The following is a 13,207-nucleotide window of genomic DNA, read 5'->3' on the forward strand; positions in this document are numbered from 1 at the left end:
AGCCTCCCAGGGTACCCCAGCTGACATCCTGGGACTCACCTGCAGGTCTGAACTCAGTGCCCTCCTTCAGAGCTTGTTTCTAACACATGACCAAGTCATTGAAGAAATTCCCTGCTTTCTTTGTTGTGATTTGTTCCAGATTTTTTTCTACCTTGAATGTATTTCCATCTCATCAGCTACCTGGTTTTGTTCTCAGGTCAATAATCTCTCCCTTGCTGAAAACAGGCAATTTTATTTTAGGGCCATGAGTAATGTCTGCAGCCCTCTCTTCTTTTCCATATGTCACTGGCAAGGTTTTTTGCTCTTCTTTAGCCACACTGGTATCCAGATCAATATGATGAAGTAATTATCACTTTGTCCTGACTTTTTGTGCTGTAGCTTAATTTTCTGGTTAGATTCTTCTGTGTTGCTTTAACTCATAACTCCCAATTTCATTTCAGTGATTTCATAACCCATTTGAACACACAGCCCTTTGCCTTGAAGGCTTTTTCTGTTGTTCCTAAAATAAACTCCAGATGAGATTTCTACCTGTAACTTGAGGACACTGCTAGTATTTAAATGCTTTGGAGTAGCTGACATCTTTTCAAAGCTATTTTGGACTCAAGAGCCTTAATACAATGGACACTGCCCTAGCTTTATTAATCATTCTTCCTTTCCCCAATAGTAATGCCACAGAGCCTCAGCTACTCAGCCCTACAATAACAGAGCAATCCCAAAGAGTCCTCGAACATCCTTCTTAATCCTCTTAATTTGTTGTTCTTAACCCATGACTAAGGGAGGCACTTGACTGTGTCCAGGCACATCCACCACTGCACGAGCTGAGGCATTTCTGCAACAAAAATTCCCTCCTCAGCTCCTTGAAAGTTTCTCTGCCATTTCCACACTGCCCTCCCAGCTCTGCTACTGTCAGCCAGCCCATTTTTACCTCAGTCAGCTCTTACAATGGCCTCTAAAATATTTTCCTCTTGTTCTAAAAGACTTTGCTCCTATCTTTGAGCTGCCAGCTCACCAAATCCCCGTGTCCCACAGAGGCTGACCCTGCTCCCAGCCATCCCTGTTTACATGCTGCCTCCATAGAGAGCAGGGCAGCCCCATTCCAAGGTGCTTTTCTCAGCTCTCTAGTGCAGGGTTTCCAACTCAATCATACTTATTTACAGGCCTATTTCTACCCTTCTCTTTAAATTCTCCTTAACTTGTAGTTGATAACAATTCAGTGCCATTTGTAGCTTAAAACTACCTTACCATTCTCACCCTAAGCAGTTTGAGTCCAGAAGTTTCTATTTCAGCCACACTTTGCCATCTTGCTTCCATCCCACTACATGCATTTTCTGTTTCTCCTGATTTGCACAGGTCCTTCAGTTTTGAAATTGCAATTAAATCCTTTATTCCACTGTGGTTTTTGCCATCCTAGATATCCACCCTCAGGTTCTGCCCCAGAAGCTCCCATTTCTCCACTTTTCCCCATGTTCCTGTCACTAATGCAATTGGCATTGCAGGCTGGCTCATTAATCACACCCATTCCCTTTACAGTCTTTGTGACCACACTTTCATCAGCTGCATCCCTTATCTTATTGCACTTCTCACTAGTTTTGTCACCTCATTTCTTATTGTCTACCACAGTATCCTTTATTTCTGCATTTTTTTTTTTCCATTTGCTTATATATTGAGGAAAGAAACCTAGAAGGCATTAATGTTTCAGGCACAACTAATATAGAAGTCCCCTCTTACATCATCTATCCTGATTGCAGTACTCAGGAGGTTAAATATGGGCTTCAGGTGGTAATAAAAGTAATTCATGGTGCAAAAATTCATCAGTGCTTTGCTGCTATTTTACATACTCCTCTCTAAAGCAGGTGTCCTAATTAGAATAAATTAAGTCTTCTTATTTTTTTTAATAATAAAGTGTATTTTTGACAGTAATAGTAAAACTACTTGCTATATTTTTTTCCATGACTCATTTTAAGCATACACTTTACAGCCACTGCCAGGGCCAATGTTAATTGTGCCTTGCACTATATCTTGAACTCTTCTTGAAGAACTGCAAGTGTTTAAGTAGGCTAGATTTTCTTTTTAACCTGCCTTCTAGCTTCAAAAAAATGTAATAAAGTCACCTAAAAGAGACAATGAGGTGTGTGGGACTTTCTTCTCTCATGCCTTATGAAAAAAGTGATTAAATTTCCTTTCCTTCCTACTATTATTTTCACCACAAAATACATGCAAGTGTATCTCTTTTCTAAAGTGTCTCAGAACCAGAAGCTGGCACACATCTGCAGCAACGTGAGATAGACCCAGAGGCCAAGATCCATGTAGGCTGGGTAACAGCAGTGGAGAGATGGTTTGCTGCTCAAATCATGATCAAATCATAGGAAATTGGTATCTGTAGATTGAGCAGAGCTGTAAAACAAAATTTCAGAAATAATATAGTGCAAAACTGATGAGGAAATTCCTCATGATTTTTGAAGTTCTTGGTGAGATTCCTATGCTCACATGAACATTGAAAGAAAAAATGGAACATTAAATATTTGTTCTAAAAGGTCTTCAGAGACTCTTCCAGCTGAAAAAGGTTTGTCTGTTCCTATTACTACTGCATTTAGATATAAGCAGTGGATACAAAAATAGGCCCATAAACCTTACCTTTTGCTGATTTTGAGATTTCTGGAAACGTTTGTTGTGATAACATTTCCTTCCTTTGAGGGCCACAGTCAGAGCTAACAAAAGATGAAGAGAAAACAGTCAACTTTCTCAAAGCAGTTTTGCTTTTTAAGTTCTCCCACTTTTCCAGGTGTGTTTCCTTTTAGCTGATGCAGGTGACCTGCTGACACCCCTCGTTCTTCATGTACTGGAAATTGCCAGCTGATAAAATCACCAAGTCAAGAAGATGGAGTAGGGACCCATTTTGCATGAGCACAGAGTGTTTTACTTTCCAAAGCCAAACAAATCATTAATTTCTCACAGGTTTTGTTGTTAATCCAAGTTGTTTGCAGAGATGTAGAGATCAATGGAAAAGCAAGTTAGAGGGTTTTTTGACAAGGACTTCAAAGAAATGTTCCAAAGGTGTCAGATCCATTACTTGGAAAACACCTAGGCCAGATTAGAAATTTTTCATCTGAATTATTTTTCAAAGGTAAACTGAGTTTTGACTGAACTCGATGAGCAGAACTGCAGAAATGTTTGATACCAGTTTGAAATTCATCAGTGGTTTAATTACTTGGTAAAAATATGGAAGGACTTTCTGGTTTATTCAAGAAACACTGTGTGCAGGGTTGAAGAAAAAAGTATTTTCTTTTTTCATTCTAACAACTGGAAAAACCTGTGAAAAGTTAGAGATATTTCATCTTCATTTTTTTATATATCCAAGCGAGCTGAACAAAATTAATTTACATAGGAGAGAAACTGTTTTTGTCCTAGGATGGTATCCCAACAGACATTTTAATATAAAAAGGAATACATTTGGTATATCAACTGATTTTATTCATTTTTTTTAAAGATGATGTGGGTATTGCCAAGAGTCTATACCCCATTAAAAAATAGCAGTAGAAGCATTAGTGACTGTCTGCATATAACAACATTTTACCATATCAGCCCTTTGCAGAGACTCAAACAAGTATTCATGCAATTGTCTTTTTGCCCTTGTGTCAGAAATAGTCAAAATTTTGCTCAGCCTTTCCCAGCTCTTATTTTAATGCATTATGCAGCTTCTCCAGGAACAGAATCGTAGTTCAGCTCTGACAGTGTGAGTTCACACTGCAGGAAGGCTTCTGTGCCAGGGCACTTCAGCCACAATGCAGCATTTTCCTCCCTGAAGACCTCATATCTGTGAGCACAAATTGGATAGATAAACTCCTTAGCATGGAGTTCTCCTCAGCAGAACATGTGAATGCCCGGCAAGGATGGATTCCCTGCCACAACACACACAACCCCCAGCCTGCTGCAGCTGCTTTGTTACCTGTGAAATCTCTGCACAGGGAACACTCTGCATCTGACACTTCCCCAGGAAAGACAGACTTGGTTTAATCCCGTCCGTGTTTTACATGCGAAGCAGGAGTGTTTGATTTATACCACCAAATGTCCTGCAAGTGCCAACAGAACAAGAGTGAAGCAGCTCTCAGTGGCACAGCGCTGAGAGACTGTGGGAAACAGCCACAGGCTGCTTTCTACCAGCAAGAGGAGATATCTGGAAGGAAGTGCAAGTGAACACGGATCCTTGATTAGGAAAGGATTTCATTCAGGATCTATGGCTTACTTATTTACACAAGAGCATGTGTAACATAAACCAGCTTGGTTGCTTTGTGAGCAATTACTCTGGGGTTTTTATTAGTGCTCTTTTATAAGTACTGCAAAAGGAAAATATTTTAGAATTGAATTATGCTCATCTCTTTCAGGAAACATTTTTATTTAGAAATATATCTTAGCCTTTTCTGCAGGCATTACTTATAAAACAAAAATATTTTATGTACCTATTTAGGTGTGGATCAATAAAACTTCTTTTCACGGCCATTGTGTTGATGCAGTAGTGACTGCTGGATTTGCCTCACTCTGTCTGCAATCCTAAACACTTAATTCAGAAAACTCCATCCTGCTGTAAACTGTAATGCTACAAGTTTGGGATTTAAGTGGATGTAGAAAACACAGTGAACCCAACACACAGAAAGCTGAATGCAGGATCTGTTTGATTTAAAATCAAATGAAATCAAATGAAAAAATGAAAGCAGAATACTACAGCAGCTTCTCTTAAATGCTCTATTTAGAAAAGTTTCTCAGGTTGCTCTGTATCATGTTTGCCTCATTTTCAGTAACCATTCTGAATCATTCCATAAAACAGAACAAAAAATAAATTTGATGTGGACGATGGGAATTTCTAATTCATTCAACTCTGCTTTACAAATTCACTCATCAGTTTAATGTCACAAACTAGCAGCAGAATGGGTACTGATACCAAGCCTGCCCCGTGGCTTCAGAGGCTGCAGGGAAAATTGTGAGTTGTGGGGAGATTTGTCAAGCCCCAGAGAAATGCACATCTCTTTTTCCCACTGTGAGACAGCAACTTGAGGATCAAAATCTGTGAAGTTTAGAACTCTGAGAAATGAATTTCCAGTTAGACACAAATGGAGCTCCCAGAACTGAGAAACATCAGAGTTTAGTTTGCACAAAATTAACATTGCCCTCTGGGGAGGTCCACAATAATTTGGCCTTTAATTAGTCCCAATAATCAATTTTTGGGACTTCCATGGGACTCCAGAACTGATCTAGCAGCCTCCAATGGAGGAATGAGCTGTTCAGTGGACTTACAGCATCATTTTTTGGCTGTCCTCAGCTCCTCCCTCCTGCAGACTGCTGCCATGTGGTTCCTGTGGCTCACACTGACACAGGCTGGGGCGAGGAGTGTCCCTGCAGTCACCACCCCCAGACTGAACAGGACACTGCCACTCATAAAAACACCTCCATAAAAAACACCTGTGCTGCCTTGCTGAGGATAGCACTGCCCCTTTAACCAAGAGATACAAAAACAAGTGGAAAAACTGGGAAAGTGTTGACTTTCTGACTGCCATGGTTTAGGTTTGTGACTGGTGATGTTTTGCAAGAGCTTCCTTTCCTCATTTCTCTTAAAAGCAGAAAACAAATAATACAAATAAACTGTGACAAAAATCAAAAAACCTGCTCAGGTGGAACTATTTGCTTAACACCACACAGAAATCCATCTCCCTCCAGCCCTACTCCTTCCTCCTCGAAGAGCTACACCTGTGTCCTACTCCCAGGGAAAGACAGCAATGTCGCTACAGCATCCCACTGTACCTAAAAAAAATAATTATAAAATCACCTTTATAATGGGAACTCATAGCTTACTTTAACTCTATCTCTCACATACATCAGTACAGCTCTGTTTAAAGGGAAGAAAAGTAAACTCTTGGAAAAATTCATACATGATGAAGCAGATACCACAGCCAGGGTATAGTCAATTTTAGTTAAGTAATAAAGGTGAGTAATATTAAAAAAAAACAAACTACACCAATAAGAGAATGAGCAAAGGCAAAACCAAGAGAAAAAATCCACAGCATCTCAGCTTTCCTGTAAATGACTGCACTAATAAAGGGTGCTGAGGGAATAAAATAAGAGGAAATAGAACACTCAAGTCAGAAACATTTCTAAATATTCACTAATATGTTTGAAAACTTTCCAGAAGATGCCAGTGACTGTTGGAACAGGGCAAATCTATTTACATGTTTCTAGTGCAGAGGCAGTCATGTTCATGGCAGATGTTTGTCAGTCACACTTTACATGCCCCAAAAGAGATATCTTGCCCAATTAAACAAAAAAATGCATTTAGGGCAACTCTTGGTCACATCTGGCTAAGAGCAGCTGTGTTGGACAAAGGTAGACAAATTCTCCTGTTATGTAAGAAACATCACCCTCCCATGAAACACTAAGATGGGAAATTTGTTAAAATAATTGTGGTTTGGTTTCCTCTCTCTTCTCCTTGGAAAGATACTAATTCACTTAACAAGCAAGAATTGTCTTCAGGTTGGTTTAGTAATTTTTCCCTTCCTGATTTAGCCTAATGTAAGATGTAAGGACTGGATCATTAAAGGAAAATGAACATTTCAGCTGTAAGATGCCTAATGTAAGATGTAAGGATTGGATCATTAAAGGAAAATGAACATTTCAGCTGCCTACAAAGGTGACAGAGAAAAGAAAAAAGAAACAAAGATATGAAGCTAAAACTGGGACAGAGAAAACACCCAGGTTAAAAATGAATTTGATCATTACATTTCCTAAAAAATTCAGAAAATAAGTATTAGTTGGCTGTTATATTAAATTGAGAATGACAAGCAAGTGCTAGAGCTAAAAGGGCAATTTACAGTCCAATATTTACAAACAGAGACTTCTGAGCATTGCACACACCAAGTCTCCATTTCTGCAGCGTGTAAGCACAGGGCTCTGGAGCCTGGAACGCCAGGGCAAGCAAAGGATGCTTGAGGTGTCACAGGCTTCTCTGTTCACTGAGGAATTCATTACAGATGGGCTGCAACAGACAGGAGTTTTATTGCAAAGCATGAAGCTCCAGCAGTGCTGGCTGTCTGGACTAAGACGAGAAAGAATTTAAAGCTTCTAGCCCAATCCCTCTCTTGGGCTTCTGTATGAAAAATCCAGGACTGAAGGAAGAATGGGGTGACTTTTTCCATCTCCCAACTGCCTAGTCTAACTGAATTCCTCCCATCCCATTTAGGAGAGGAATGGGATAGTTGTCTCCACGTAATTGGTCTAATTGCAGAAGGTTCACATCTCAAATGTAAAGCGGCTGTAAAATGGCTCATACCTTTGCAGATTCTGAACATTTAGATTGGAAAAGAGTGCAAAAAATCAATTTCTCTAACTAGGAGATAGACAGCAGATGAGGGGGTCGAAAGAGTGGTCAGAGAGGGTTCTGGGAGTGCCTCAAGGTTTGCTTTAATTGACAGACGCATTCGGTTATGAAAATGCGCAATTTGCTTTAACCGACACACAATTCTCTTCTCGCTGTAAACAGGTACTTAAAAAGAGCTGAATACAGATGAACTTGTTAGTATTTGTTAATTTAATGCCTGCAGTCACTTCATTTACCACTTTTAAAAGTTTAGAAACACAAAGGCAAAACATAAAACTGATGGAGAAGGCTAAGTGAGAGAACTGAAATCATGAAGTACAACTGAAATCAGGACTTCAGCCTTTACTGCTCAAGAGCTGCTTCAGGTTGTGGCCAGAAACAAGAAACCAGAGTGCCCTCTAACAGAAGGAGGAGTCAAGAAGTCCCCACAAAATGCTTCCTTTCTTCCTTAAACTTGCCATCAGCTGCTTCCTTCCTCCTACACTCATCTGCAAATCTCATCCCCTTAGTACAAAGAAAAGAACAGAAATCTGTGCTTGTATTTTGCCTTTGGCTGAAATGAGAAAAACTCTTGATAGCAGAAACCCCCTAATTTTTAATCATTATAATTTGTAATTATTACGGCCACATGCTAATGTATTCCTAAACATCCAAATGAAAGATAAATGATTTGAAAAAGACTGCAAGGCAGATGCCACCAGCCTAGCAGGTCAATGAAACCAGCTAGTAATTAAAGTTTTCTAAAGAACTCATTCTTTCTGATTTCTTTTCAGCAACTTGAAAAGACAACACAGAGGGGGTCCTTCCTTTAAATGCAATGATATTTATCAAATCCATTTGTAAATATTAGTTCAGTTAAAACAACAAATAAGATATAAAATGTAATTAAGTTCTGTATAGATTTCACTTTCATGGAAGACTAAGAACAGCAAGGAAGAAATGATGCTATTCTGTTGCTAGAGCTCATAGGAACCACTAATGATTTCAAAAGCCCACGACTCATCAGCTACAATTAAAACAATTGCAATGACAGTGACCTCATCAGAAGACAAAATATAATTGCATAGGCAGCAAACAATACAGAGAGATGAAGCTGGAATACAGATGTTACTGATTCATGGGTTGCCTAAAAGAATAATTCTCCTGCTGGTGTATTTGTGAGTACTTCTTAACACGGAGGTACAGCAAGGATGGCTGGCCAGAAAACAGCAATTCCAATGCACTGCACATCTCTGGTGGAGGATCTGACTTCTGCTTTGGAAAAAGACATCAGTGTAGACTGTTACTGGAGGGAAAGTAACACAGCCCAGAACAGACCCTGCCAGCAGGTGAGCCATGTGCTGCACACAGCCAGCCTTGGGGTTTGGAACATCTCACATGGATTTGCTTGTGTACTTATTATTTTTAGTAATAATGAGCAAGGACAGGCCAGCTTCAGCAGAACACCTTCCACTGGAAAAAACAGCTTTGTACAATTTTCTTAATTGTAGCCCTGATGGGCAGCTACTTTGATTAACTGGCAAGATGAGCAAAATTTTCAATATTAAAGAATAGTGGAATTAAAAAAAAAAAATAAAAATTGTGTGTCACTATCTTGCCATTATTCTCAGGTAAACTTTCTTTCCCATTTTTTCCCTCAAAATCTTTGCTCTCAATATAATCATCTTGTGCAGGTCCGTTGTCCTCTCTTCACTTGCTGACTAATCACAGCACAGATTTTGATACTCCTAAACATTATTTTTTTCGACAAGATACCTGCATTTGCATTATTCTCCTTTTCTCCTTCAGTCTCACATTTGTAGCTGCTTTTCTTGGAGCCCTGAGAGCATCATTGCTGTCTTCCCCAATGAGATGTTTAGACCACATGGGCATTTTCTCTTTTCCAGCTAGGCCTCCGGTGAAAATGACTGCCCTCTTTAATGCACAGAAAGAGCAGAAAACCCTTACAAAATGGCTACATCCCATTTAGGGTGTAATTTAGGAACAAAAAAATATCACCCACTTAAATAGCTTTGTGCCCAAAAGAGCCTGAAAAAATGTCTTCTAAAAGTCGCTGTCCCTTGTATCTGGCTGTTGAGCCCAGCATAATCATCCCCTCAGTAATCTCACTTGAAATGAGCCATGTTTGCAAAACCCTACTGTTTCAGCAGACTCGACTTACCCAACCAGAGCAAGTCAGCTGGCAGAGCTAGTCCTCCTTTGGGATGCAATATTGGGCAGCTCACAGCTCAGAGAGGACCTGTGATCCAAAACCCACTCTCCCTGATCCTCCCCTTTGTCCTTCAGCACTAGGACTTGAGCCCAGCTGAGCCCACCAGTTCACAGCAGGTAAGCCTGACTTGGTTAAAACATTCTCTTCATTCCAGGTCTCCCCTCCTATTTACTTGCTGTGTTTTCATTAGGTGCCAGAGTGCACTGGATTGTACTGGAAATGAAACTAGTAGGCATTAAAAACATTTAAAACATAAAATATAAGAGAATCTCTAATGTCTAATTTTTTGTTTGTTTTGTTCTCCTTCTTTGTTAAATTTGATACCTGTCTTTCTAGTTTGGCCTGAATAATCTTTACTGCTGGTGGTAACCAAGCAAAGGTAAAAACCCTAAGCCCCTAAGCTTGTTTTAAAGATTCTAGACTGGAAATTAGGAAATAAATGAAATCCAATAGTCATACATTATGGACATCCTATATGAAAAATAGTGAGAGACAAACCATTTTCTGAGCACAGAACTAGACCATAAATCACAATACAAAGATTTCACCAAAAGAAATTATGTGAAAAAAACAATGTATTTCTCCCTGTTGATATTTCTTGTGGTTTGGACTTTTGTTTGAAATCCAGTTGCTACCTCATGAAAGGTTTCTTCCCTGACACCTTCCTAAATAATCTAATAGCTGGATGTCTAAAGGGGTATCTTGAAAAGATGCTTTTAAATTCCTTACTCTCTAAAAGTTTTAAAATCTCAAACTAGACCAGAGAAAATGAAAGCTTTTCTGGCACTTATAAACAATATTTTTCAACCAGGCCAAACTTTCTGTAAGCAGAAAGAGAGCTGATGAGTCAAACACCCATGAGATCCACAATGGTCTTTGTTCTCCTAGTCTGTTTTATACAGTAGATGTACAGATACTGGAGGGATGAGTGGCAAAAAAAACCCTAAAAGAGATAATCTCACAGTTCCTCGATACCTCAAGGCAGCTATGAAAAGCCACAACTAACACCTACTTCCATAAATACTTTTTTTGTTTACAGATAAGCCCTGCAGTCTATCAGCAGGAAGACAATCCCATTTTCAAGCCCTGTTCTATTCATCAGCAGCAAAGGAAAAGGGGAAAAAAAAAATCTTACAGTTAGTTTTGTCTCCATTTGGGAAACACATTCCAGTTCCTAACCAGAACTGATGCTCTGGTAAAAGATGAGAAGGGAACTGAGGGAATGCAAAAGGGGATTGCACAAGAGGAGGAGGGATATAAGTGTGTCCATCCCCTGCCAGATGCTGTACCAAACTTTGGCACTCTGCTGCTCAAGTTGAAAATGCTCCCTGCTTAGTGCTTAGTAACACATCCTGGATATCCAGCATACAAAAACATGAAAAAATTCTGTTAGGTTGTAATGGTTACAAGGGAAAAATAAGAAAGCTTGTGGCACACACATAGGAAGGCCATTAATTCTTTACTGTGTTTTGATAAAGAAAGAAAAAAAACTAAAGCAGAAAGACTCAGCTTCTTTGAAGCTGGCCATTTTGTTAGCTTTTGCCTGTAGCTGTATTTCCTAGTCAGGAATGACAACAGAAACTTTAGATAATATTTATGTACTTGCTTGCAGGAAGAGCCTCCACAGTTATTTGTATAATGAAAGAGATGTTGCCTTTATATCCAATTAGATAAATTTATCCTGTGAATGAACGGACCTTCTAAATGCACAATAAAAACAAAAAGGCTGATTACAGTGGTAGTATTTTAATTCATGAAGGGAAAAACTGAACATGGTTCCTTTACTAGAAAGAAATTATGTATTTCTTGACTTTCGATTAGGAAACACACACTTTTTTTTTTTTTTTTAAACTATGGAATCATCCTCCATCTTTAAGAATTTACTGTGATGGGAATTTTGGAGTAACCTGAAAAGCAAATGCAGTAAAGATTTCATTCAGTTATGGTTTTATCTAAAATGCTCCTATTTATTTGAGCTGGCTTCAGATCAGGGTCTTAAACTGGGAAAGCAGTGTTGTGCACTGTGAAATCGGGGAGAACTGTCTCAGGGTACAAAAAGAAAGGTGGTACAGGACTGTTGAGATCAGCTGGCTTCTCCTTCTTCACTAAGGTGGGTTATGCAGCTTCTGCCAGTGCCAGGCCAGGGTGTCTGTCACACAGCCAGCCCGTGGGCAGTGCCAACACTCCCCAAAAGCAGCAGCTTTCCTGCACAGGAGGACAGCATCCTTTACAGCTTGTGCTGTGCACAGGATCCCAAAACTCCCCATGTGGCTGTCACCCTGCTGACCCGGGGGGCTCTGAGCAAGTCCTGCCCTTTGGCCCAGAGGACCAGCACTCCCTGTAGTAGCTGAGGGGTTTCTAAACTGCTGCAAAAATCCCCTGCCTCTTTGTGACCCCAGTGCAGGACCCAGCTGGAAATTACCTGAGACGACCAAGACGCGGCCAGGCTCTCCTTAGTTAAGTCCAGCAAGACAACAGCTGTTCCTAGATCCTAATTAATCTCATTTGATGGCTGACATTGAAGTAGGCCAGATGAGTTGTCTCCCAGGGGAATTTGGGCTAACTGCATGGGATAAGCAGTTTTCTAGCACCAGGTGAGGTGATTCCTGTCTCAGCCCCCAGTTTAACTTCAGATCCCTCATTCTTGCTATGGCTGTCATCCCCTGCAACACTGTCGTATATTTTTTGCTACAGATGCCTCCTCCCTGCCCTCCTCCTTCTCTTTTTGAGAGAATCTGCAGTGGTCCTAGAGTTCAAGCAACCTGCAGTGCCTTGGATACACCTTTCCAAAACCAACATTTACAATTCATCAGTTTACCCTGCCCTAGCAGTACACCCAATTTGAACCAAAGCTGCCTTATTCAAAACATCTATCAGCTCAGCACTGCACAAAAGAGGAGAAAAAAACAAAACAAAACAAAACAAAACCTTCCTCCTGATAGAGCAGGTAAAAAGTTGGTAAAGGATGAAAGCAGTGAATACAGCACTGGCATATTAAAACTCACAAAAGAATACACCTAGATGGCCCTGCTGTAGAGGCAATGTTGGTAGAGGAGATTTTTTGCTTTCCCAAAACAGACACATTAAATATGACAAGGAATATTGGCTTTTCTATTTGACTTCAGAACAGCAAGAAACATACCCTGAATGTGAGAAAACTGCCTGCCACAATAGAACAGCTGGCTAAATTCTTTTGGCCTACAAAGCTTTTACATTGAAAATTCTACCTAAATTGAGGAAAATTTCATATGAGCAAAGAAAATTTTGTATACCACTATAATTTCCAGGGTTTATTTCACTTCTGTGCTCTGCTTCATGTTATGGTGACAATGGCATTAGCCAGAAAGGGAACACAGAAGTCTGAGCCAGTGCCCTGCTGGTGCTCCTTCAAGCATTTTGGCACAGAAAGGATGCTGCCAGCCACGCTCTAGCATCACTTGCTCTGGACCACCAATGGGACAGAGCTAAAAGCTCACATCCAGCAGAATCCTTAGAAAGCTCTCAATTTAAAGTACAGGAGTAACTTTGCCCAGAAGAGCTGGGCACCAGGGGAGAGCCAGCTCAGGCTCAGGTAACCCTGGGGGAATATCTCATTCCCTCGAGGGCAGGGTGTGTCTGCACCCCTGGTTTAG

The 13,207-nt window shown here is 40.1% G+C and overlaps 1 protein-coding gene across 4 annotated transcripts in view; it reads right to left on the reverse strand.

The window, feature by feature from the left end:
• LOC111931566 (uncharacterized) overlaps positions 1-13,207 on the reverse strand; it is a 38,343-nt gene that overhangs the window by 11,600 nt on the left and 13,536 nt on the right. For all 4 annotated transcript variants that reach the window (XR_015290077.1, XR_015290076.1, XR_015290075.1 and 1 more), the window contains one exon: positions 2,635-2,708. Coding sequence is in view for 1 of the 4 variants with exons in the window: in XM_086900587.1 (XP_086756713.1) it covers positions 2,635-2,708 (74 nt within the window). In the remaining 3 variants the exon portion in view is untranslated. The remainder of the gene's footprint in view (positions 1-2,634; positions 2,709-13,207) is intronic.

This window comes from Cyanistes caeruleus, chromosome 8, assembly GCF_971803275.1.
Source record: "Cyanistes caeruleus chromosome 8, bCyaCae1.hap1.1, whole genome shotgun sequence".
In the NCBI taxonomy this organism is placed as follows: domain Eukaryota; kingdom Metazoa; phylum Chordata; class Aves; order Passeriformes; family Paridae; genus Cyanistes; species Cyanistes caeruleus.